The 26,671-nt window shown below is 41.2% G+C and overlaps 4 protein-coding genes across 4 annotated transcripts in view; 1 reads left to right on the top strand and 3 right to left on the bottom strand.

Moving 5' to 3' along the window:
• LOC134285824 (uncharacterized) overlaps positions 1–26,671 on the top strand; it is a 392,906-nt gene that overhangs the window by 122,695 nt on the left and 243,540 nt on the right. The gene's annotated exons all lie outside the window — the stretch shown is intronic.
• Positions 4,805–5,382, bottom strand: LOC115259220 (uncharacterized). The gene is made up of 2 exons (XM_029859747.2): positions 5,133–5,382; positions 4,805–5,075 (listed from the first exon to the last, which is right to left on the bottom strand). The coding sequence occupies exons 1-2, from the start codon at positions 5,326–5,328 to the stop codon at positions 4,855–4,857; spliced, it is 417 nt and encodes a 138-aa protein (XP_029715607.2). The 5' UTR covers positions 5,329–5,382; the 3' UTR covers positions 4,805–4,854.
• LOC134286927 (heat shock protein 83-like) lies at positions 5,509–15,609 on the bottom strand. The gene is made up of 2 exons (XM_062848650.1): positions 15,568–15,609; positions 5,509–10,011 (listed from the first exon to the last, which is right to left on the bottom strand). The coding sequence occupies exons 1-2, from the start codon at positions 15,607–15,609 to the stop codon at positions 9,505–9,507; spliced, it is 549 nt and encodes a 182-aa protein (XP_062704634.1). The 3' UTR covers positions 5,509–9,504.
• Positions 9,505–15,609, bottom strand: LOC134284145 (heat shock protein 83-like). The gene is made up of 2 exons (XM_062842490.1): positions 15,568–15,609; positions 9,505–10,011 (listed from the first exon to the last, which is right to left on the bottom strand). The coding sequence occupies exons 1-2, from the start codon at positions 15,607–15,609 to the stop codon at positions 9,505–9,507; spliced, it is 549 nt and encodes a 182-aa protein (XP_062698474.1).

The following is a 26,671-nucleotide window of genomic DNA, read 5'->3' as shown; positions in this document are numbered from 1 at the left end:
TTCAACCGAGGTCTGGCTATCACTATCATGTAACTCAAACTAGATTGTCCTAAGCTTAAGAAAAGCAAACCAAAATCCCCATTTTGGTGTCCTCAAGCTCTCCTGAGAAGATAAAGAAGTCAATTACACTTCGGTCCCGAGATGAACTAGCCTAAGGCTAAAAATCTCGTTAATACAGATAAAAAAAAAACTTCGGTTGAGGAGGGTGAAATATTTCATACCAGAGGTGCAGCTTCGAGTGGGCAATGTTACTCCCAAACAAACTCCATGAAAGATCCCTCAAGAATGATTGGAGTTTCTACAAGTATTCTTCCTTTTGGAACTCCTCCAGCAATTCTTCAGAGGAAACCTCTTACATATCCTTCCCCCTACCTGGAAAAATTCCCTTCGGTAGATTCCGCTGAAAATCCTTCGAGGATTCCGCCTGGAAATCATTCGGAGATTCCTACCGGACTTCCTTCGGGAATCTGAAATTTCTGCAGGTTCTTCGCAGATTCCTCCTGGACTTTCTCCAGAGGTTCCCGTGAACTTTCTACGAGGATGACTTTTGGAATTCCTTCGGGGAGTCTTTATAGATTTTCTTTCAGGGTTTCGTCCTAGACTTCCTTCGAGGTTTCTATTTTTTGGGTACTCCTTCTGATATTCTATCGTCCACCTGGACTTCATTTAGGGATTCCTCCTAGACTTCCTTCGGGGAATAATCCTGAAATTCCTTCGGGGAGTTCTCTTGGAATTCTTTCATGGGTTCCTCCTGAAATTATTTGGGGGATTTCTCCTGATGTTCTGTCATGGATTTCTCCTGAAATTCCCTCAGGTTTCCTCCTGGAATGTTTTGGATCATTCCTCTTGGAATTCTTTCGGAGATTCCTGCAAGATTTCTTTCGGGGATTCCTTATAGCATGGTTTCCCAAACTGTGGGTCGCGACCCCCCAGGGGGGTCGCCGGCCTTCATCCAGGGGGTCGCGAGGGACAGTAAAATATTTTACTGTAACAGACAACAAATGAGGGAATTTTTATGGGGGGGGGGGTCGCGAAAACTACGTCTGCTGGCAAAAGGGGGTCGCGCGACCTGAAAGTTTGGGAACCTATGCCTTATAGAATTCCTCCAAGAGTTTTTTTTTCTGGAGTTTCTTCTGGAATTCTATCGGTGATTTCTCCTTGAATTCTTACGGAGATTCCTCCTGGAATTTGATCGGAATTCCTTATGGACTTCCTTCGATCATTCCTCCTGAAATTTCTTCTGGGATTCCTCCTGAAATTTTTAAGGGAATTTCTCCTGGAATTTCTTCGGAGATTCCTCCTGGATTTCTTTCAGAGTTTCCTCTTGAAATTCTTTTGGTGATTTCTCTTTAAATTTCTCCGGGAATTAATCCGGGGATTCCTCCTAGAATTCCTTCGGGGCTACCCAACAAACATTGTTGCTGTATAAAAGTGGAACAAACGACTCTTAAAAAAACTTTAGCTTAAGAAACTGCTATTCAGCTAGGTATGCTTCTTGGGCACCTTCTGGAATTCCTTCAGTGATTCCTCGTAGAACTCCTTCGGGAAAATCTTCTGGAATTCTTTCGGGAATTCCTCTGGATATTTTTTTATTGATTCCTCCTAGAAATCCTTTGAAGATTCTTTCTCGAATCCACTTGGAAATTCCCACTGGATTTCTTTTGGGGATTCCTGCTGGATTTTTTGTGAATCACTGCTAGATTTCCTCTGGGATTCGTACAAGAAATCTTTCAGGATTTCCTCTTGGAATTCGTGCTGGGATTCCTGCTGAATTATTTCAGGGGTTCCTCATGGAACTTCTGCAAGAACTCCTCATGGAACTTCTGCAAGAACTCCTCCTGGAACTTCTTTGGGCATTCCTCCTAAAATTCCTTCGGGGATTCCTCCTAAAATACCTTCGAGGATTCATCTTGAAATTCATCCTGGGGTTCCTCATGGAATTCCTTCGATATCTCCTGACGTTCCTGTAAGGATTCCTCCTGGATATTTTTCCATGATTCCTCCTAGAAATCTGTTGGGGATTCCTTCTCGATTTCCTTTGACAATTTCTCATGGGCATGCTTCAAAGATTCCTCCTGAAATTCTTTCGGGAATTCCTCTTGATATTCCGTCGTGGATTCATCCTGAAATTCCTTGAGGGTTTCCTTCTGGTGATTCCTATTATAATTTTTTCGGTGATTCCTCCTAAAGTGCTTTCGGAAAATCCTCCTGGAATTTGGGGATTCTTCTTAGAGTTCCTTCGGGTATTCCTCCTGGAGTTCCTATAGGAATTCCTCTTGGAATTCCTTCGGAGTTTCCTCTTGAATAAACTTTAAGGATTCCGCTTGAAATTCGTTCGGAGTTTACTGCAGGATTTCTGCAGGGATATTCCCTGTAATGTCTTCAGAAATTCCTCCTAGACTTCCTTTGGAGTTTCCTCCTAGAATTCCTTCGGGGATTCCTTTTGGAATTCTTTCGGAATTTCTTTCTGGACTTTCTTCGAGGATTCCTACTAAAATTCCTTCGGGGATTTTTCCTGATATTCCGTCGAGGATTTCATTGGAATTCCTTCGAGATCCTCTCTTGGAATGCTTTGGTGATTCCTTTTCGATTTTCATTCAGAGGAGTTCTTTCAGTTTCCTCATTACTCTCAACTGCTGAGCGTTTGGTAACGAGTTTTTTTCTGAAATTGTGCAAAAAATTACCTAATTTCGGACAAATGTTATCGTTTATCTGTCAAATTCTAAGAAGTCCGAGAAAAAATACTAACTTTCCCGAATTTTTCTGGTAAAATAAACTTCACGGTTGAGATTTCGTAAAGTGTAATTGTGTGCGGAGCTTCTGAAGGAATCTCGGAAAGAATTCCTAGAAACATCCTGGAAGGAATCTTTGAAGAAATCCCAGAAGAGTGAGCTTCCGGAGAAATTCCAGATTAATCTATTGAAATTCCAGAATGAACTCCTGGAGGAATCTCGAAACAAGTTTCTAGAGGACCCAGAAGGAACTTTCGAAGGATTTCTGGTAATAGATCCTGAAGGAATTCTAGAAGGAGTTCATTCAAACTGGAGGGATCCTGAAGGAATCCCGGAAATATTTTCTTTCTAGGATCCCGCAAGAAATTCCTGAAGAAATCCCAGAGGTGATTCCAGAAGGAATTCTTGAAGTAATCACGGAAGGAATTCCTGAATTCATAGAGGAATCCAATGTGTTTTACTTGAATGAATCTAAAAAGAGTTCCTGGAGAAATCATAGGCTCTCGGAAAAGTGTTGGATGAATTTCCTGAAGTTTTTCGAAATAAATACCTGATTGAAACCCGGAAGGAATTCCTGCAGGAATCCCAGAAGCAACTTTGGGAATAATCACAGAAGGAACTGGATGAATTCCAGAGGTAATCCGCGGTTGAAGTTTCTATCAACTTCTTCTGGTTCTGGTAGATCAAATCAAGGTGGAACCATAGAAAAAAACACTGGAGAAAACTTCGAAGAAATTCCTTCGAACGCCACAAATTACTTTAAAATTCTTCATAAATCCCACCGTAAGTCCAACCGGAATCATGCTTGAATATTCCAATAATTGCTAACCCCAGAGTTAGATTGGAATCTAAAAATTCAGATTTTCCCCTCAATCCCACCAGTACATCATAAATTATCACACTTTTACACGCGAGTGAAGCACAACCTTGTCTTTTCGATAGTAGTGATGTATTAGGAAGAAAAGGTTGTTTCAAAAAGCAGTTACACCCTTTTGAAATGTTGGTGTCGATGTGATCATGTAGTTGATTCAATCTGAATTGATTCTTAGATTGATATATAGTTGAATACTGACAAAAAGAGCATATGCTTCCTGTTTTCCAAATCTCTAGACCGCCCTAGAATGTGAACGCAGTTATACGTGTATTGTGTAAGATGCATTTTGATTCTCCGTACTTGGCTTTTTCCCCACTGTGCAATACATTTCAACGCCTGCCGAGATCCAATTGGGGAACAAAGCCGGAGCTATTTTTAAACCCAACTGCTCTCATTGCAGCGCCGACTTTGACGAGAAACAGAAAGATACATACTTGGACACATCCAAAATTCGAGCTCTTAAATCCGGCTTCGGAACAGTCGGAACCAATCCCTGAGCCACGCTGGCCGGACGCCACGGAGGACGTTCCTTCGGTTCTTCCTTGGTGGGTTTCTTCGCCGTCTTGGTGACGACATTGGGCCTGCAAGACGGAGGGAGTCACTTATCTGCTCAAACTTAACGACAACTGATGACTGATGACCGACTAGACTAACCTTATCGGGGGGGCACTCGAGGAGTTGACCACGGAAGCGGCAATGGACTCGTCGCTGACGCTCAGTGTCTCGCTGGTCGTTTCCGACGACGGAGATTTGCTCATCCCGACTCCGACCGAACTAAACGGAATCACTTCGATTACTAATTAAAGTTTAATCGATTTTTTTGTTTGCTACTTCGCAAGGGCAGGAGGGTGCGGACAACGAAGCGCGACCAAGAACACTGTATGGGAATGTCGAATCGAAGAAGGCCACGCACCAAACAGACAAACAATGCGAGACGACATCGCGCAGTAAGCCACCGTTGCCTTGGTGAGCGAGGGTACATTACCATGTGAGGGAGACTAGATGGGAACCTTGAGACGACAGGTGACGAGGATTATCGCAGAAAGGTTTTCCGTTGCAATGCAACGGAAAATCGATTCAGTTGTTTCCACTTGTTGTTTCTTTCTAAATCACGTGTGCGAGGAAATGACAGCAATCCACGTGACTGCTGTGTTCTCGCATGATAGACGTTTTCGGATTTCCGACTTCCATCGCAGTATGTCATAAGAAACTACTTTGTTGTCTACTTCGGGTCTATGTCTACTTTGATCACATTGCAAAACTCTTAAAAATAGCCACTAAAAGTAGCAGCAGAATACTTCCAGCTGTCTGTCGACCAGCACCGCTTCTCATCGTATTACAGTGATCCGAGTTGCATTCCACGCAGGACACCATGCGATACTTCGAAGTCAGCTCGGCTTGTCGGTTGAGCAGGTAGCACTCGCCAGCGACCATGCATCCACGGAAGATTCGGTCCGTCAGGTTGCCAACTGAAAAAAACATTCTAATTAGACATCTGACGTTCATACACTATTTCAGAACTTCACCTTGAACACGCTTATAACCGCAGGTTAGCGACACCAAGCTAGAATCGGACACTTCCGGGCAGGCCCGCTTCTGCAGAGTATTGATACTGTCGCAATCGGCATCCATCAGATCGGAATCGCAACTATAGCACTCCAAACTTCGGACCCCGCAGAAAGTGGACACCAGTAATACAAAGAACAACACAAAGTTCGTCATTTTTTTCGAACTTTTCTGAAGCAACTCTCGGAAAGGACTGAATCTAGAGGTGGCGTATGACCGTCGACTGCTTATAGCCAATGTCCGCAAACGGTAAGCTCTAGGTAAACAGCAATGCGGTAGCTTCGTAGGTATCAATGTTGACCAGCTACAATCATTGATAGGTGTAGATAACTGTGATTAGTTCAAGTTGATCATCAAGGCACTTGAGGATTGAAATGATTTTCTGATAAGACGCGGACGCATCAGCTTCAAGTTCAACACAGACTTCCTTCCTTATTCTGCCGTACATGGTTGACCTTTGAGCAAGTGTTTTCTTGAAAACGTATACAACTTTGTGTAGGAGAATCGTTGTGGACATCCCAAATTAGTAGGCATACGAGTTCACATGAAAAGGCATGTTAGCCAGACGAACATCAAGGGTGTGATGAAGTCAAAACTTTGACCTTATATTTACAATTAGCGGTTCAGTCTACGATAGGCGGAAGGCTGCAGGGAATACGACGCAAATCATGTGGAAAATCATGTGGATTTTCAAAAGACATACTGCGGACGAATGTTGGTATGGCTTCGAGGAAAATTCGGTGGAAATTCAATAGCTATTCCGGTGAGAATTTCTATGAGCGCGTGTAATTAGTATGCACATTATTGTGGTAATCTGGCAGTGAATATCACTAAAATTTCAAGAACTATTGGCATAACTGGGGGACAGTCGGGGCCCGTGGCGCAGTGGTCCACACGTTCGCTTCATGAGCGGATGGTCATGGGTTCGAACCCAGCCCCGGCACTTGCAATTTTTCGTCAGTTGTTCTTCCCCACGAGAGCAGCTGGCACTTGACCCTCTTCGGAGCATATAGCTCTAACGGACCCGGAATTTGGATATTGGCGAACCGCAACTCATAATGGACCCCCAATCGGACTGGAGAAGGAACAGCAGCCATACATAAGCATCATCGTGCTCATCATTCTACCGTGGACAGGGTAGAAAAGTTGAAGCAGCACAAGGAACCAGTTCGAAATAGTTGAATTAGAATAGAATATATGTAGGCGCTGTACAAAGTGCAGCGTCCAATTGGAATCGCTCACGTAGTGCCCTAGTGGACAAAAAGAGCTGTAAATTAGGTTAAGTGATTAAGAATAAAAAAAAACTGGGGGACACCCAGAAGTTACTCCTTACAAATTGTTGGATGAATTTCTGAAGGACGTCCTGCATAAGTTTAATAAAAAAAACTAAAAGCAGAATTCCTTACGGAACTCCTCGAATTGAGTATTAACTACTGAAAGATTTTCATTACAAATATCTGAGAGAACTCCAGAATGAACTTACGAAAGAATTGCATTAACAATGTGCAGATATTACAGAAGGAATTACTGGAGGAATCACGGAAGAAGTTCTTAAAGAAATATCGCAAGTCTTTATGGATGAATTCTAGAAGCATTTCTTGGATAAAATGCAAAAGCAAATTTTCGGAGAAATCCCAGAAGGAATTCCGGGAGGAATCTCAAATGGATTTCCTGAAGAAATTCTGAAAGGAATCCTGGAAAGTATTCCTAAAGGATTCTCGAGATTAATTGCTGAAGCAATCTAGGAAAGAATTTCTAAAGGAATCGCAGAAGAATTCTCGGGTAATCGCAACATCCTCGAGGTATTCCAGAAGAAATTATGGTAGAAAGTCGTGAAGGAACACACAATAAAGAATCCTAGAAAGAGGTTCTCCAGGAATAAGCTTCAATAGGAATTCTGGAAAGATTTGCTGGAGAAATCCAGCAGTAATCTGGAAGGAACTCTTAAAGGAATCACAAAAAGGAACACATACAATAATCCAGGAAGGAATCTCAATAAGTACTCCTGGAGGAACCACTAAAGGAACTTCTGGATATTCATCCAGACAGACAGAATTTATGGAGAAATCTCGGAAGCAACGTCTGGTTAATCTTAAAGAGAAATGGCATCCCAGAGGGAATTCCGGAAAAAAACCGGTGAAGGAACTTATGCAGGAATCTTAGGATGAGCTCCTGTAGGAATCTCAGAAGGAGAAATCATCACAGTAAGGAATTATGGAAGGAACTCCTTGAGGAAATCCGGAAAAGCTAGTGGAGGAATCCCAAAAGGAACTCTTGATAAATCTTAGCAGAAAATCCTGAGGAATCCCAGAAGGAACTCCGTAAATAACCCGTGAAGAAACTCCTTGATAAATCCCAGTAGGGATTCCTAAAATAATCTTAGAAAAAAAACAACTAAAACACTTCAGGAAGAAATTTTCGGAGGAATACTAGAAAGAACTTCTGGAAAAATCACTGAAGGAATATTTAGAAGCATCCCGAGGGATTTCTTGGATGAAATTTATAAAAAAAAAGCTAGAAAAATCTCAGAAGAAACTCGTAGAGAATGTTGGATCAAATTCCTGGGAAAATTCCGGAAAGAATTTCTGAAGGAATCACGCAGTCAAGTTCACAGATTGTGACCTCGGTACCCACTTACGTAATTTATGTTTAGTCCCTTACTGTCAGAGCTGTCAGATCGGTGTTACACGCTAAATATGATTTACACAAAAGGTAATTTGCACGGAAAAAAATACACGGTAATGAATATTTATTGGGTACCGGACTGGACACAGAAAATTTGATCGTTTTCTTTGGTACATCGAGGTCTTGACATTAGTCTATGATACCACGGCATGTAGCATGTTATACCCTGTGTTCCTGTCCTAAAAACGGTTTTCTGATTGTTAGGTTTTAGGTTCCAAAACTTCAATCGAATCAATCGTTGCTCCGAAGCAGCAAGTTCAAAAGTAATAGGAAAAGGTAATCATGATTTTCGTAAGTGTCAATACAGGAGCTACATTTGCAAGATCTGTGATAAGGAGTGGCATTTAGAACATGTTTGGCCAAACAAAGATAGTAATTTCGGAAAGAAGTTTCAACGAACCAGAGGTGAATAACTACTTAAGCCAGAAGAGTAGAGATAACCTGACACCCGTTCTGTTGAAGAGGCTGCAAAATGGTGAGTGAACAAGTACAGCTCTTACCGACTGGTGTGGCCTAGCAACCGGCCAAACAACAAGCCGAAAAGTGATTTTTTTCCTCAGGAAGTCGGCATCTGAAGCATATCCGTAAGAAGAGCTGGAGAAGGTTTCCTGTCATGGAAATGGACGCATCAGGTATCAAATGGACGGCAGACTGGATTCGAATATTGTGGTGATATTTTTTCTTTTGTGACGAACGTTTTCGAGATACCGGTTGTGGCCTCGGGGAACGTCGAGCTGGATGCTGATGTGGAAGGTGAATGATGTAGACTAGACATCTCTAACGTGCTCTGTGTTCCAGACCTTACAGTAAATCTCTTTCGTTCCCTTGATCGATAATGCGAGCAGTATGATGACCTTCGTCTATTTTCTGGACGCCAAAAAGTTTGTGTTCGAGGCGTTCAAGAAGTTCAAGGCCTAATCCGGTACCCAGACTGGAAGGAAGCTGAAGTGTGTAGGAACCGACAACGGCGGCGAATATACCGGTAAGCAATTCGAGGACTTTCTCAAGGCGAATGGCATTCGTCACGAGACGACGGTGCCTTACAATCCGGAGCAAAATGGGATGGCATGAACCGGACCATTCAGGAGCGAGCGAGAAGTCTAATTTTTGACAGCAATTGGACAAAAGATTTTGGGCGGAAGCGACGTCGACAGTTGTTCGACTGGTCACCGACAAAGGGCATGTCCGTTACCCCTTTCAAGGAATTTACGAGACGGAAATCAGATCTGTCGAAATGACTAGTCATTGGGTCAAGAGCAATGGCTTACTTCGACCGTGTGTCCTGATCGGTTATTTGGAGTGATTCAAGGTCTATCGAATGTGTGGTATTTATTGATATAATGTAGTTACGAACTCTAATAGATAATGATTAGTCCATTCTAATTTATACTAAGGCAGCATCACTGGTGAACGTATCTGCTGTCTATCGATGACTGTAATCCACACACTCCTGTCAGTCTTTTCTACTCTCCGGTTGCTGTGATCATCCCAGATCAACTCGACCACATCTCATTTTTTCCCAAAAACAAAGGACTATGTGTCTCCAGTAGAATGAATGATGTAATATTGCTGCCACGATGGACGTGTCAGGCGATGACAAGAGTTAGGTACACTTTACCTTGAAGGCGACGACAAGAGTTTGGTACACTAAACCTTGACGGCCTTTTTCTTCTTCTTCTTGCCTTCTTCCTGATTTTTCTCGTCCATTTCTTCCGCTTCATCGTCACTTACCTCTTTCTTGCGTTCTTTTTCTACCGGAATTTTGATTAGGTATCCAATGAACTGCGAGTGTTTATTCACGATGGCCTTGATCTTGCTCTCCTCCATGTATTCCAGCTGATATTCATTGATGTGGAGGACGATCTTGGTACCACGGCCGAGGGATTCTCCGGTGTTCTGACGGACGGTGAAGCAACCTCCAGCAGACGATTCCCACACGTACTTTTTATCGTAGTTGCTGTTGGACGTCCAGCAAGAAAGAAAGCCAGACCAGAACAGAACGACCATGCTGACGTCTCCGGCTTCCATGAACGGCTTCGTTCCGTATTCGATCCTTCGCAGGTTGCTGACCAAATCGGCCTTGGACAAGATCCGGTACAACCGATCCCTCAAAACATCACCGATTTCATTATTACGATCTAAGGCACGAATCCTCTATATATGACCCATATTCTTCTCAATGAATTTACCAGACTCGATTTTGCAGTTCTCACCAAATTTTCAACTCTTTTCAATCTTTCAATGACATGGCTCAAGTCAGGCAAAGGTTTCCACATTTACCACATTCAATTATCAGTGATCATCCGTTCATGGGTCCAGTTACCGATCTGGTTGTCCGCAGACTTTCCCTTGATTCTGCTCACCAGAATACCACTTGCATGTTTTCTAATCCTTGAATGGACACATACAAATTTACGAATTTTGTAAAATCGACTAGTTTTATATTGAATTTCTTCAGAGTTAGGGTAAGGGAGGTATTTTGGACCCCTTTAGGAAGTGGATGAACAATTCAGCGAAAAAAGAAGGTTCTCACTTTAAAATATGGATAATTTTAGTAGGCATTTCGTAGAGCAACATGTTTTCTGTCGAAAAAGGCCAAACAGAACTCAAAATTGTTGTAGTAAATACAAGATATATCAAAACTCCTGAAGGATCTTGGGCTTCTATTTTGGACCACCTGACTTTATTTTGGACCACCAAGTGCACATATTTTGGCCCGCCAAATTAAACTTCAATTAATTGCTGAAATGAAAGTCACCGCAGCAAAAATTTAAACATAGTTGAAACTACGTGAAGTTTACATCTTTTCTATTCATTTCTTGAGGCAGGGAACGTTTAAAAATTACGTAACGGTAAAAAAAGATGAAATTTTGTTGCAATTGCCAGTTTTTACGCATTGTTGTATGATGTTTCATAAAAAATATTACGCAAAACGTGTAAAAAAATATTACGTAAACGTGTCACTATTGAATGACGTAAGTCACCATGCATAAATTACGTAACGCTTCTTAGGAAGTGTGAAAGTCTAGTGATTTTGCTAAATATAAAGGCGTTCCACACATATTGTAATGAGTGGAAAGGCCATCAAAAATAAAGTAATTTGAATGATACGTAATTTGTTAAACATACATTAGATAACACATTGTCTCAGTCATCAAATAATTGCCGAGAAGGACAACTTTTCTAAACTGGATGACTGAACACTTGCAAATTTCAACTTGTCAAAAAGTTGTTAGGACACAAATCGAATCGAAATTTTTAATTTGGCGAAAAGGTGTTAGAACAAGTTAGAACAAATCGAACCCACAACAATCTCATTGTAAAATAAACGTATAACAACCCAGATCACGGGAGGTCCCATCTTATTCTATTTATCTGTTTTCAGAGTACATTGCATTATTGGCATGAATGTTTTATCCCTTCAGAAGGAACTGGAGAGATGGATCTGACTGGTGGTCCAAAATATGTCCACATCTTATTATGGTGAACATATTTTGACCATACCTCAAACCACCATTTTAATAAATATTATCGCTCCACCGAGGTTAAGAACAGTTTATTTTGAGTTCTTACAAGGCCCTAACTACATTCACATGAAATAAATATTTATTTGTAAAATTTAATACCTCTTCGAAGCCGACTACAAATTTGTGACCTTCTTTGTTTTTGGTGCTTTTCCGTGCGTTTCATTGGAAGTGAAAACATTTTCTCTAGTTTCGATACTGAACAGCATATTTAATCGATATCCAAAATAAAGGTCATCACATAGTTGAATGCTTTTCGTGTTCCAATAAAAGTTTACCAAGATTTAGTAGAGATTATGTGATAAATATCATAAAACTCCCTAGGTGGGCCAAAATACCTGCCCGGTCCAAAATACCTCCACTACCCTATTCGCCGCAACTCCGGAGCCGTCAATATCACTACTTTATCGGCCACAGACGCGGCCGAACTCTTGATGTCTTTTTTTTTCCTTCTAAACCATAGGGGGATAAATCTGCTCATCAGACACCCTAACAGGAAGGTTAGGGTAGTGTGGGGTTAAGGCCGTCTTCTACACGCCAGTAGAAGCCAGGACTACTCTCTCCTCGACCCACTAAAACACATTCCTATGGTCGCCAAACCCTACGTCTCTCCGGAACCACCAAGAAGGTATTGCTTCAGAGAGGGGCTAGTGCATATCGCACCCTCAAGGTTAGCTGCCGTAGCCTAGCAGCAACGAACATCGATGACTCGCTCTGGAGAGTCCATCACGATAGCATGCTGGCGCTTAGCCAGTTTCCCGAGTGGTCCTCGCCACTCCCTTTGTCCTCGGAAGGCGGGCAGGGTCAACCCCGCCCGCGCCCTACTGTTGAGCGGACATCAAGAACTGATGCCCACATGCAACCCGATCTGACCTGCCCGTAAGGAAGGGTATCACTACCCTTCAGGCCCTATCAGATGCATCCGTAGGTTGCAGACAGCAGGGTCTCACCTACCCCAACCCTTGCCGGGGACCCCTTTCCAACCGCGGGCTCGGATCCAACCCAGTAGACTGACGCCACGACAGCACCGCTACCGGGACTTCCTCTCCGCGGCCACTTAATCGCTGTAAGGGTCGATCTCGACCGCAGGGCACCGGTATGACCTACGAAGCAGACTTCGAACCCCTGGACCACCTCTTGTACTGCATCTGGACTAGCCATTCTCCGAGTCCACGCGCCACCTCCTCTGTAGCTCCCAGACGATATGGGTGATAGCCGTTGAAACGGCATTCCAGCTAATCTCATCCCTACACATTCTCTGGACCAAGTTGTCCGGAGTTGTGTCCTCCCCGCATGTGGCAAGCATGCGGTCACGCATTGTGCGAAAACGCGGGCACACGAACAAAACGTGTTCCGCCGTTTCCTCTAAATCATTGCACACTGGGCATTCGGGAGAATCCGCATGCCCGAAACGGTGTAGATACTGTCGGAAGCAACCATGACCTGTAAGGACCTGTGTCAGGTGGAATGTAACTTCCCCATGGCGCCTATTAATCCAACTATCTACCCTCGGTATCAACCTATGGGTCCTCCTTCCTGTCTCACGTCTCTCTCCTGAACTATCTCACGCGCGCTGCCATTTGACCATAGAGGCCATCCTGACAGTCTTGCGTATGCCTCTTGTGCCGCGCATTTCGAAGCACTCCATGTCCTCACTGATAAGAATGATGATAGGCACCATACCAGTAATGACACAGAGAGCGTCGTGTGACACGGTACGGTACGCGCTTGCAACCCTCAGACACATAAGCCTGTAAGTACTTTCCAGCTTCCGTCGGTAGCATTCAGTACTTAGCGCGGTACCCCACGCCGGGCCGCAATACCTAAGTATGGACGTAGCAACACTAGCCAGAAGCTTGCGCTTACTGGCGTACGCCGCTGAGCTATTGGACATCATCCAGGACAGTGCCGCAATAGCTGTGGAGGCTCTTTTACAGGCATAATCGACGTGGCTACCGAAGGTAAGCTTATCGTCGATCATCACGCCCAAGTGCTTGACAGAGCGCTTCGACAGGATAGTGCATTCTCCTACACTGACCTCCGTTCGCTGCGCCGACTGCATGTTGTTAACAACCGTCACCTCTGTCTTGTGGTGAGCCAGCTCCAGTTTCCTGGACCGCATCCACGCCTCCACAACCTTGATCGAGTGGTCGGTAGTCAACTTCACCTCCTCAATGGTTTCACCGTAGACTTCGAGCGTAATATCGTCGGCAAATCCGACAATCACCACTCCCACTGGATACTCTAACCTCAACACCTCGTCGTACATGACATTCCATAACACCGGACCCAGGATGGAACCTTGCGGGACTTCTGAGGTTATGTGAAAGCACTTCCGACCCACCTCCGTGTCATAGACTAGTACACGATTCTGAAAGTAACTTCCGAGAATCTTGTACAAGTACTCCGGTATCCCCAGACGCAAGAGCGCATCGGCAATAGCAGCCCAACTGGCGCTATTGAACGCATTCCTTACATCCAGAGTCATTACCGCGCAAAAGCGAATTCCCCTCCTCTTAGGCTCGAGTGCTTTCTCGGCGGTTTTTTGTAACCGACAAGATAGCGTCTACGGTGGACCTCCCCTTCCGGAAGCCATACTGGTTGCTCGAAAGACCATTTACGCCCTCAGTGAACCTCAACATTCTATTGAGGATGATCTTTTCGAGCACCTTCCCCGCCGTGTCAATCAAGCATATTGGTCTATATGCCGACGGGTCTCCGGGTGGTTTCCCCGCCTTTGGCAATAGTACCAGGCTCTGCCTCTTCCAAGCTTCTGGGAAAACTCCCTCGTCCAGGCATTTCTGCATAGCAGACCTGAACATCTCGGGAGCCTCTGCAATAGCTGCTTTTAAGGCCAGGTTCGGAACTCCGTCCGGACCTGGGGCCTTACCTACGCTAAGGGACTTAGCAATCCCTGCAAGTTCCACATCGGTGACCCTCTCCTCATCGCCAGCCCCAGTCCCCGGCTGTCCTACGAAAGGAGGCCAAGGACTAGGATCATGACGCGGAAAAAGTCCTCCAATGATCCCCTCCAACATCTCTGGAGATTGCTCTGTAGGAGCCATCACACCTCTCGTCTTGGCCATAACGATCCTGTAGGCGTCACCCCACGGGTTCGTATTGGCACTCTGACAGAGACCCTCAAAGCAGGCCTTTTTGCTTGCTCTTATCTCGGTCTTGAGCGCGGCTTTTGCAGCGGCGAACACCATCCGCCGTTCGTTTCGCTCTTCCTCTGATCGTGCTCGCTGCATCCGCCGCCTAGCCCGTAGGCAGGCGCGGCGCAGGTCCGCAATCGCGTCGGTCCACCAGTAAGCCGGTGGCCTCCCATTTCTAGGGTGGACTCGCCTAGGCATGGTCGCATCACACGCACGTGAGAGCACCGCTACCAGCTCGTCGCCGTCTAAACCGAGTAAGTTTCGCTCACGGCGGAGCGCTTCCCTAAATACCTCTTCGTCGAAGTATGATGTCTTCCACCTACGAGGGCTTGGCCTTGGCCTAGCCGCCTCTTCTTCTATCCGCTGTCTGCTGTTGTTGTAGTCGATACTGTAGCAAACCGCCAGGTGGTCGCTGTGAGTGTAGCCATCATCTACTCTCCAGTTCGGACTACTTGTAAAGCCAGGACTACAAAAGGTCACGTCAATAATTGACTCCGCTCCATTTCGACTATAGGTACTCTTGGTACCGACGTTAGCCAAGTCGACATCTAAGATGGCCAGTGTTTCTAGCAGGATCTGACCCCGCTGGTTCGTGAAACGGCTTCCCCATTCCACAGCCCAGGCATTGAAGTCACCCGCTATTACCACCGGCCTTCGCCCTGTTAGCACGGTCGTTAAGCGGTCCAGCATTTGCGTGAACCGCTCGATCGGCCACCGCGGACTCTTGATGTCTGCATTGCCCAGCTTGTACCTACACCAATCATTTTTATTAAGTAAATCGCTTGTATTGTTACGCTATGGTGTAGTCGGTATTGTCCGCTACCATGTATGCTGGCGGGAATTTCATCCGCCGCAAGTCACCTCCTTTTACCATGACGAGATATTCTTGCCCGCATCGGTTAGATTTTCATCCACCGCAAAGCCACCTCCCTTTTTCAAGGCGAAGTATTCTTGCCCGCACCGGTTGGATTTGCATCCACCTCTTTCGAGGCGAGATGTTTTTTTTTTTTTTATTTAAGCAAAATACTTACTCCAGCGTCCCGTGCACACGTGAGTCTGATTTTCGTCGCCATTATGTGGTATTTATTGATATATTGTAGTTACGAACTCTAATAGATAATGATTAGTCCATTCTAATTTATACTAAGGCAGCATCACTGGTGAACGTATCTGCTGTCTATCGATGACTGTAATCCACACACTCCTGTCAGTCTCTTCTACTCTCCGGTTGCTGTGATCATCCCAGATCAACTCGACTACCACAGAATGTTTAACTCGAGGAATTATCAAGGTTTCGAGAGTCGGGATGTAGTAATACTGGATGAGTGTCAGGTAGCGAAGGTTCCGGTTCCGGAGGACAACGATTCGAGCGTCGAACCGATGGTGTTAACGAGAGTTGATCAGCAAGAGATCATGATGCTGATACGCTGCAGGAAGCGCCAAGTCGGGACGTCTGGAATCGATGGGTTGAAGCAGCAGAGGTAGAATTCGATACGTACAACTCGATCGAGATGTGGTATCTGGTGGAACTTCCGACGGGACGGAAAGCTCTGAAGAACAAGTGGGTTTTCAAAGTCAAAACCAATCCGGGAAGCACCATCGAACGTTACAAAGCAAAAGACTAGTGATTGTAGTAAATCTATATATATAAAAATGAGTTTGACTTCCCTTTGAGGCAACAAAACTCAAGAACGGGTGAACAGATCAGCATGACTCTTGCATTGATCGAAACGTATTCATGACGGCTGTGTTTATAAGTAGAAAAAGTTACGAAAATCAACTTAGAAGAAGTGAAATTGTAAAATTACTGAAATTCTTAAGAGCGGGGAGGAAATTCAATGCGATCGCAACAAACCCAATCTAGAGTGCGGTGCCAAAATGAGCCATCAACAGCTGTCAAACAATCACAACCAAAATGGCAGTACAACGTCTGCCGGGACAGCTAGTATATAATATTACTGTACTCGGACGGACTTAACAGACTTAGATGATTGTAAGCAGGCCATGACTTTTGAAATAACGGAAATAAAGATCATTCTGTCAGAAACTGTAAAACTAAGCACCCCTATTATCTCTACAAACTCAGAAGTGGGATACGTTCCGGAATAAGCGATTTTTTTTTTTCCAAAGGAGAGGCCCGGTGATCAAATGTTTCAGAGGAAGGTCGTTATGGATGGCGTTTTATTCAATGAAATATCAAGAGCTGCGGGTATCGATGCAATTGGCACAATGAATGCTGCAGCGAGTCCCAGGCCAAAAGTCTCCGATGTATATTGCTCCAGTTCGTCAAACCAACCATCAGTTCATGCAAATGGTGTGGATGTCTTTCCGAGTGTTCCAGTAACCAGTGGAAGTGCGGAGCGATATTGTCAAGAATCGATCAAAGGTGGTTCAAGTATTCGGCTCAATGAAATTTCAACACTTCTACCGACATTCAGTGGAAGCAGTAACGAAGACGTGGATCATTTCATCAACACTGTTGAATTCACGAAGCGTGTTTTGAATGTGAGCGACGATATTATGAAGTTACTTTTGATGAAGCAATTTGATGAGAAAGCAAGATTATGGATGTCTACCTGTTCGGAGTTCGTTATGAAAAGTTATCAAGACATACTTGGAGAAATTCGTGAGATGTTCGGAGTAGCAGAAAACAAGATTGAATTGTGGAAAACCTTGGAAAATATCAAGTGGAATGGTCGTCAACCTTTTGAAGAATATTGTTTTCTCAAGAAACTCGTTGCGCAAAAACTGAAGATATCTGAAATGGAGTTGGTCGAGTATGTGGTGGAAGGGATTGCAGATGACGTTATCAGAAATCAGGCCCGGATGCAAAACTTCAAAACGATGGCGGATGTTCTTCAAGCATTTCGACTGATCAGGCGTTCCGATGTTCAATGTTCCAGGAGAAGTTCAATAATATGTTATGCATGCAATCAAGAAGGACACAAAGCAGTTGACTGTTTTAATCGAAGATATGAAAATAGAAAACATCAGACCAGACCGATGAAATATTCAAACAATGAAACTATCAAGGAAACTGTAGTAAACATAGTATCGACAAAAGACAGTATTTTGACCAACAGACCATTAGAAAAGTTAGAAGGAAAAGACGGACTCATTGACTTTAAATTTTTGAATAATAATTGTAATTTCAAAGGACTTTTCGACACAGGTAGCCCAATCTCATTGATACGCCGAGGTTTAGTAGAAAAAAAAAAGATATTGATGAACACATTAATTGTAAAAAATATCGGGGTATCGGTGGGAAGAGGCTAAAAATTTTAGGAACATGCAATAATATTATATTAATTCGAAATCTTCGTTTCAGCATTGGATTTTATGTTGTACCAGACTCAACATTGGGCCTATTCGATGCCATTATAGGAAGAGACGTCATTATGCGCCCCGGGATTCGAACAGTAATTGAACGAAGTATTAAGATTTGTCCGGTAAATGAAAATTTGAAGCTTAGCAATCCATCAATTAACAAGGTAAAGTCCAAAACGCTTTTTCATATTAGTTCGGATCTTTTAAACCAAATCAAAGAGAATACAGATAACATATCTTCGGATCAAATGGCAAAATTTTTAGAAATTTTCAAAAAGTATTATTTGTTTTATGAAAAACCTTCGAACCCAGAGATAAATTATGAAATGATAATTACGTTAAAAAAAGGCGAACCATTCCATTATAAACCAAGAAGGCTATCATATGATCAAAAGAAAAACCCTTATTAATCCACCTAGCGGTGATGGTGCCTTTCTCGTGCCATAAAATATTCTTTCAACAAAACACAAGTGACAAATTAAGTCCATGGTATGGGAGCAAAGTTCAAAATTATTAAATAAGTTTCTCTCTGAACGATGACATGCATTATCAGGAATCGATCAGTGCAATAATAATTGTTAATTTTGTTCTCATAACAGCGCCAGAGCCGGAAAAGTAACTGTGTACATTTGACACAGCGGTGAGGCTGATCTAGTAGTACACAAATCTTCACTCTTACAAAATTAGGAATTTACACATGACGTAAACCATCAACATACGTAAACATTTCATGACTGAATGGTAAATTTGACTCAATTGCACAAGGTGTCAACAAATCTATCTGACCAGATACATAGGTAGAAACAGTTTTACATTTATCGTTTATTTTACAACTCGGAGATACAGCCGAGAGATATAGCACATGCCTCTCAATCAGCAGATCAGATTTCAAATCCTGTTTGTTTTTTTACATACGTATGTTTTATCTCTCGCTTCGGCTCTAGCGATTGCTAGCTCGACTTTATTTGTGATAGAAGACGTAAATTTGTCTCAAACGGGCCGCTCTTTTTATGTGCATCCAAGTGAGCTTTAATTTACATGATTTTTTCTAAGAGTGTGGGTAGGACATATGGACTGTCCAACCCAGCATTTTTTGTGGGTAGGATAGGGTAGGATATGTCCTAGCAACTCCTCGCGCCACTTTTAAAGTCTTTAAAAATATCACATCACAAATACCACTTTGTCTGATGGGCCGAACCTGTGGAATAGAGAACATTGGGCTTGTGCCGAAAACGTGCACTCATGCAGAAATATTTCCACTTGGCCAATGAGTTGATCTTACTTAAATATCCAATTTAACGCCCAGATGTATGCAACTTAGCGTTATCACTTACCGTTACCTGACGTGCCATTGCCTTACTACATTCATACACCGAGGTAAATTTCTACTCAGTCACTGAGTTGGTCCTACTCAGAAAAAGAAAAGACTTTCATTTTCTTACTTAATTTCCGTTAAGTTAAAACTGAGACAACTCAATGAGTTGCCTCACTTCTAACTGAAACTGAGCAGGAAAAAAAAAATTTGAAATAAATCCATCTCAGTAACTGAGTAGATTTTTTTTCTCTTAAAACATCTTAAAACCCAACGGCCAATAAGAACATTTATTTCTCTTATAAGAAAAATTATATAAGGGAATACCCATAAAAAACGTAACGTTTGGAGTGGGAGGGGGGTTTGTGATAGTTTGACTCGTAAAAACGCACAGAAAACCCCGTGCGAGAGGGGGTGGGGATGTACTACATTACCAATTTTAGCGTGACGTACGTAATGGATGCTCCATGATGACTGTTTTGATGATTAAACAGCATCCTGTTCGCCAGATACACGTTTGGGAGCATGGCAAAAATTCCTGATCGTATACATCACGCGTTGATGGGGAGGGGGGCTTCAGCAAAGTGGGAAAGTGTGAGCATTCTTTTTAGAGTTCTCATACAAAAAGTGTGACATAGGGGGAACGGGGTTTGAAAATCGGCAATTTTCGCGTGACGAAATTTATGGACGTTCCCTGATATCACGTTTCCGAAAAATGATGACGGATGTTTGAGCCGTTAGCTGCACATGAAGTCGACTCGTAAGAGTGCACAAAGAAATATTTCTACTCAAAAAAAAAATCATTTTTCTACATTTTTTATTTTATTGAAATAAGCAAGTTTTGTTGTAAATTGAGATGAAAATTGTTAGCTTACGAAAGCAGTTATTTGAAAATAGCTATGAATAAATGTTGAACTCTTATTGTTAAATTATATTTGAACAATACGGTATGTTTTTCATTCTAGTATGTCGCACAATACATGCAAAATTTCGTTTAGAGTTATAATTTTTATTCAAATTTATGGTTCAACTGTATTGTAACAATATGGTTTACTATAGTTGTCTCGGAAAATGAACTATAAATCTACAATCTGGCATATTGTTTTACGAAAATTTTCTTCAGGAAAATTGCTGATTTTTTATGGTAACCTAACTTAACAGCCTATTCGTCATATTGTGGTTTGGCCCATTACAATTTGTCATGTGGTATACTACAATATACTAACACTACCACTTTGAGTGATGACGAATAGCATGTGATATTGTTCGGGGATAATCGGAAATTGTTGTGGACAATATGCAAGATTGTACACTTGTAGTTTGCGATTATGCGGGATATGCGACTTGACCCTCCGAGCCTCCTATCGAAAATTTTTTTTTTGAGTGAACATATAGCCTTTCAGTTCACTTAGGTGAACGAGAAAGGCAAAAAATAGATGCTAAAATTGATGAACTTTTAAAAGCAGGAGTAATAAGAGAAAGTGATTCCCCATTTGCGAGTCCTATTGTTCTTATTCCTAAAAAAGGCAATGGCTTTAGAATGTGTGTTGACTATAGAAAACTGAACAAGGATACAGTACGAGATAACTATCCATTACCGGTAATCGATGAGTTGTTTGATAATCTTAGAAATAAAAAAATATTTTCAATTTTGGATCTTAAATCAGGATTTCATCAAATTAGAATATCAGAAATTTTTTTTTTTTTTTTTGAAAGGTTCCTAGCGGCACGCCGACGGACGTAGAAACCTCTCCCATCACTGTACGCACAAGCGTCTCGCGTTTGCGCGGACAACGACAGTTCACTAGGCCTTTGGATAGGATAGAGTACGTAATCCTTCAGAAGCAGTTCACCAGCCGTGCACGGAACATGTCGTCCAGTAAGACACTGTTGCGTACTGACTCAGAAGGTTACGGTAGAAGGTGTGAAAGTTTCGGTTTTGTCATATGGTCAATTTTGTATTTGTTTTTTTTTGTCATGTCAAGCTTTAAAGAATGTTATTGTTCATATTTATGCTGTGCCCTATAATTCAGTAATCTTTGGTGTGCCTATGATCTGTTAGATAGTCGATGTGTTTGTTATGTCCATTTTCGTTGATCCTCATTTTAGTATTGTTTTTATTATCTTTGAAAGTTGTCTTTCGTCCACATCCCTATCAGCACTATCAGCATCGGTCCAAATAAGTCCATATTAAAGAAAACCTTTCATACACTCAGTCGAAAAATCTAATTTGTCATAAATAGTCTACGTTAGTCAAAGTCGAAGTAGTCAGTTTTTGTCGATTTCGTCTTGATCACACGTTAGCTTCGAATCTATAAGCAAGCACTGTTAAATGCTGCACTTCCCACTATTAGTTACTTAGTTATTTTAAATTGATATTGAAAATTATAGAGAAAATTGAATCACGAAAGCACATCAAATGTTGAGAACTATGTATTAGCAAATTGAATACGCGAGATACTACTAATTATTTCATAGGGTGACAATGGGTATTATCGGCAGTTTTGTTCTCTTCGTCATGGGGGGTTTTTGTCAGCCAAATTGCCTGCAACTTGGCCATATAATTCAGCTAAGTTGGGAAGGATTTGAGACAAGCTCTGAGTTCAATAGGTTTCAAAAAACCCCCTAAGACGAAGAGAACAAAACGGCCGAGAATAGGTAATTTCCCCTATTTAAATTAAATTTGTATTTGTATAGTGTATTTGTTAAAACTAACCGAATAGTGGGAAGCCCAGGAAACAGTTCAAAGTCTGCTGACTCAAAAAAGATTCCGAGACTCGTCACAAAACACAAAAAATTGCATTATGATTCACAACGACTCTCGAAACCTTCCCAGACTCAATAGACCAGAACTGTTTTCTGGGTATAGAAACTACTAGGCCCCAGCAGGTCCCTCCTGTTTATCGAGCATTTCTGATAAATCATCCATACTCCATCTGTAGCAGCCGGTTCGCAATGAACCGTTGGAGGCGCATTAAAGTGTTAAAGGTGATATTTTCATTACAAGAATTACAATTAACATCCTTCACTTTAATACCGTCGAACCCTGTGATCTTGGCCAGGGAAATTAGAATATCAGAAAATTCAACAAAATATACTTCTTTTGTAACTCATCGAGGACAGTATGAATATGTTAGAGTTCCATTTGGTTTATGCAATGCACCGGCAGTTTTTCAACGTTTTGTGAACAAAATTTTTAAACATTTGATTGATGAGGGTAAAGTTTGTATTTATATTGACGATATTCTTATAATAAGTGAAAGTTTTGAAGAGCATTTGGAAATCTTGCAGGAAGTCTTGACCATTTTAAGCAAAAACTTGTTAGAGTTAAATTTGGAAAAATGTAAATTTTTATTTCGAGAAATTGATTATTTAGGGTATACTGTGAACGAACAAGGTCGTAAACCAAACAAAACTCATATAGAGAGTATTTCTAATTTTCCCGAACCAAAAAATTGTAAAGATGTGCAGCGTTTTCTTGGATTAACTAGTTATTTTCGAAAGTTCATTAAGAATTTTGCAATATTAGCTAGACCGCTTTATAATTTAATTAAAAAAAAGATGCAGTATTAATTTTTGAAAGGGAACAAAAGGAATCTTTTCTTCTTCTAAAACAAAAACTAATAACTTCCCCAATTTTGGCTATTTTTGACCCCCATGCTGAAACTCAGCTACATTGCGATGCCAGCTCATATGGTTTTGGAGCAATGTTACTTCAAAAACAAGCTGATTGTAACTTTCATCCCATTAGTTTTTTCAGTAAAAAAAAACAGATGAATTTGAAGCAAAGCTCCATAGTTTTGAGTTAGAAACACTAGCTGTAGTTCACGCTATAAAAAGATTTCATGTTTATTTGGCCGGTTCTCATTTCAAAATTTTCACTGATTGTAGTGCTCTTGTCAAAACATTGTCTAAAAAGATATTAATCCTAAAATTAGTAGATGGGCAATGTTTTTGGAAAATTACAATTTTGATTTGGAGTATAGGGAAGAAAGTAAAATGCGACATGTTGATGCTCTAAGTAGGATAGATATGAGTTCAAAATCCAACCATGAATCAAATATTGTTTCAAAAATAAAAGAATCTGTTGAAATTGATAATCATGAAGTTGAAACTATAGGATTGCTTGATACTTCGGATATAGAACATAATATAGTAGTTGCACAAGAACAAGATGTGTTATTCAGAAAAGAACAGAATAAAAATTTATTAGTCGTTCCGAAGTCTATGATAGACAACGTTATACGATTATATCATGATAACTGTGGGCATATAGGAATTGAAAAAACAAATCATGAAATTAAAAAAATGTATTGGTTTAGTAGTATGAAAAAGATTGTCAAAAGCTATATAAAAAATTGCCTTACTTGTATTTTTTACAGTCCAACTAATAAAAAAGAAGGATTTCTTAAAATAGTTGATAAGGGAAGTCAACCATTTGATACATTACACATAGACCACTATGGGCCAATAAAGCTAGCATCGTCGAATAAATCTAAATTCATTTCGGTCATAGTTGATGCTTTTACAAAATATACAAAATTTTATGCTACTAGATCTACAGGTTCAGAAGAGGTTATCAATCATCTTGATAGTTATATACAATATTATAGTAAACCGAATAAGATTATTTCTGATAGAGGCACGTGTTTTACATCAGAAAAATTCGATGAATTTATAAAAAAGAATAACATAGAACATATTAAAACTGCTGTAAGAACACCAGAGGCAAATGGACAAGTTGAACGTATCAACAAAACTCTCACCCCAATGCTTGCAAAAATGTGTAGTGAAAATTCGTTGAAATGGGATAAACTGTTACCAAAGATTGAGTATGTATTCAATAACACTTACCATAGGTCGATTAATAACTATCCTAGTGTTTTGCTTTTCGGAGTTCAGCAAAAATCTTCAGACATAGAAAAACATAACATTGAAAGTTTTATTCAAAATAATCAACCTGCTATTCCTGCTCAAAATATACAATGCATTCGTGAAAATGCTCGTCGAAAGAATTTAGAAGTTCAAAATTATAATAAGAGCATCACGGACAAGAAAAGATTAAAATGTCCTGATTATAAGATAGGCGATTTTATAGTATTAAAAACAATTGAGTCTCATAAATTATCTCCAAAGTTCAAAGGACCATATACTATTAAAAAAGTTTTGCCAAATCAAAGATATGTTGTATCCGATATAGATGGACTGCAAGTTTCAAGTGTTCCTTTTGAATCGGTTTGTTCTCCGCAAAATATGAGAAAATGGGTGCACAGTGACGTAGACCAAAATGGTATCGATGAGGACATCGCGGAGATCAGGATGGCCGAATTGTAGTAAATATATAATATTACTGTACTCGGACGGACTTAACAGACTTACATGATTGTAAGCAGGCCATGACTTTTGAAATAACGGAAATAATGATCATTCTGTCAGAAACTGTAAAACTAAGCACCCCTATTATCTCTACAGTGATAAAAGGATTCTCGCAAGTGAAATGGTGGACTACAGCAAAAGATATGCTCCCGTTTTGGGTCACGCCACCACAACACCTCCTTGCTTTTATATTCGATATTTCGCATTGTATATACTAGAATTTATCGGACGCGATGTAGTTAGTTCAAGTCACGAGACAAAACTGAACCTATTAATTCTCAAGAGCTATTCGATTCCCCCTGGGCACTCATTCTACAAATGAACTTCGAGATTACAATTGCAAAAGGAATTCGCACTGAGGTCGAATATGGTTCCTATACTTGCGTTGGGCACTTAGCTGAATCTCTTCGTGTACCAGATGGACGCTGTGATGGCGTTCTTCCAAGGTGATCTGGACGGCGAGGAGATATACAGGGGATGGCCAAAATGTTTGGGATAGGCAACTTTTTTTCTCCAATAAAAAATTCAACATGCTGTAACTTTTCATAGAGTGCCTCAAAAAATCTCAAATTTTGACTGTTTATCAACCTATTATATGTGCATCATTGGTACAAATTTGGGCTTGATTGAATAATTGTTCGCGAAGTTAGAACCGTTCGGGTAAAACACTATTATTGAGACAACTTTCGAACTGTCATATCTCGGAAACCAGTGAACCGAATTGAATGAATTTTTTAACGTGCCACATGCCACAAAAGTTCAGCTTATTGGACGCAGTGGCTTAGATTCCCCAACAGGGGAGGAAAAAAAACGTTCATCAACAATATATTGATACTTGATACGACGTTATAAAATGTAATATTTTCTCACAACGAATTAAATTACACCAGGTTGAAATTTTTACCCATATAGAGGAAAATAAGTCAATACCTCACAAAGATTACTAAATGTGTTCTTCCTTCAATCTTAATAGGCTCTAATATATCTGATTAGAGACAACTTGAGATCGGAAGTGGAAAATATTTGGATATCAACACTAAAATTTATTGACATTGATGCAGTGGCGATTCCCTAACCTCAAATCTACCTGTTCAACGAACGTAAATTCTTGAATTTTTTCATCAAATTGGCTTGTAATTTGTAGAAAATGATGAAAATAGTCGTTTTCGTCCATTTTCAATTTGATTCTGGTAATGAATTTCTCGCAAATTCAAGTTTTAGGGTCGTTGAACAGGTAAAAAGTGAGGTTACGAGACGCCACTGCATTGATGTAAATGAAATACATTTTTTTTTTCGAAAAAAAAAAACAAAAAATGTCAATCTATGATCATTTTTTTCAACGTTCAAAAAGTACCTATGTTTAAATAGTTTGTAAAGCACTTACATAGTGTGCGTTCAAAATTTCATTCAATTCGGTTCACTGGTTTCCGAGATATGACAGCTTAAAAATGAGTTGTCTAAAAAATAGTGTTTTACCCGAACGGTTCTAACTACATCCCCTGTACTTCCAGAAAGTTTTCCGATATTTCTCTTGAGTCTCCTTGCAGGATTACTCTAAGAACTTTTCTTTAGAGACGTCGCAGTTTGTCTCAGGATTTCTTCCGAAGTTCCCCTCGAGATTTCTTCAATAGGTCTGGGGTGCGGAATTTTTCGCCAGATTTCACCTGGATTCCTTCCGATATTTCTCCACGTGTATTTTTTTACAGGGAATTTATCCCTGCGAAAACTCCGGGAACAACTATTAAAGAAATCCTAAAAAGAGCATCCTGAATTTTGAGGGCGATTTCCGGTAGGGATTTTGAGAAGAGCTCTGGGAAAACCTGGAGAAGATCTGAAAAACAAATAATCTCAGATGGATCGCTGCTGGAAATGCGATGAACAACTACGAGGAAAACCCCTGAAAGAAATCACGGGAAAAATTTTATGAGAAATATCAGTAATAGCTTCTGCAGAAATCCCAAGGGGCATTCCGGAAAACAATCACAGGAGAAAGCCCAGGATAAGTTCAGAAAAACTCGGAGAAAAATTCCCAGGACCAACACCGGAAAAAATCTTCTGAAAGAAGTCCCGGGAAAAACTCCAGTCAAAATTCAGGAAGCAAATCTAGAAGAAATCTCACG

Source organism: Aedes albopictus, chromosome 1 (assembly GCF_035046485.1).
Source record: "Aedes albopictus strain Foshan chromosome 1, AalbF5, whole genome shotgun sequence".
Taxonomy (NCBI): Eukaryota; Metazoa; Arthropoda; class Insecta; order Diptera; family Culicidae; genus Aedes; species Aedes albopictus.
The sequence above is the reverse complement of the archived record's forward strand: the minus strand, read 5'-3'. Positions and strand labels throughout refer to the sequence as shown.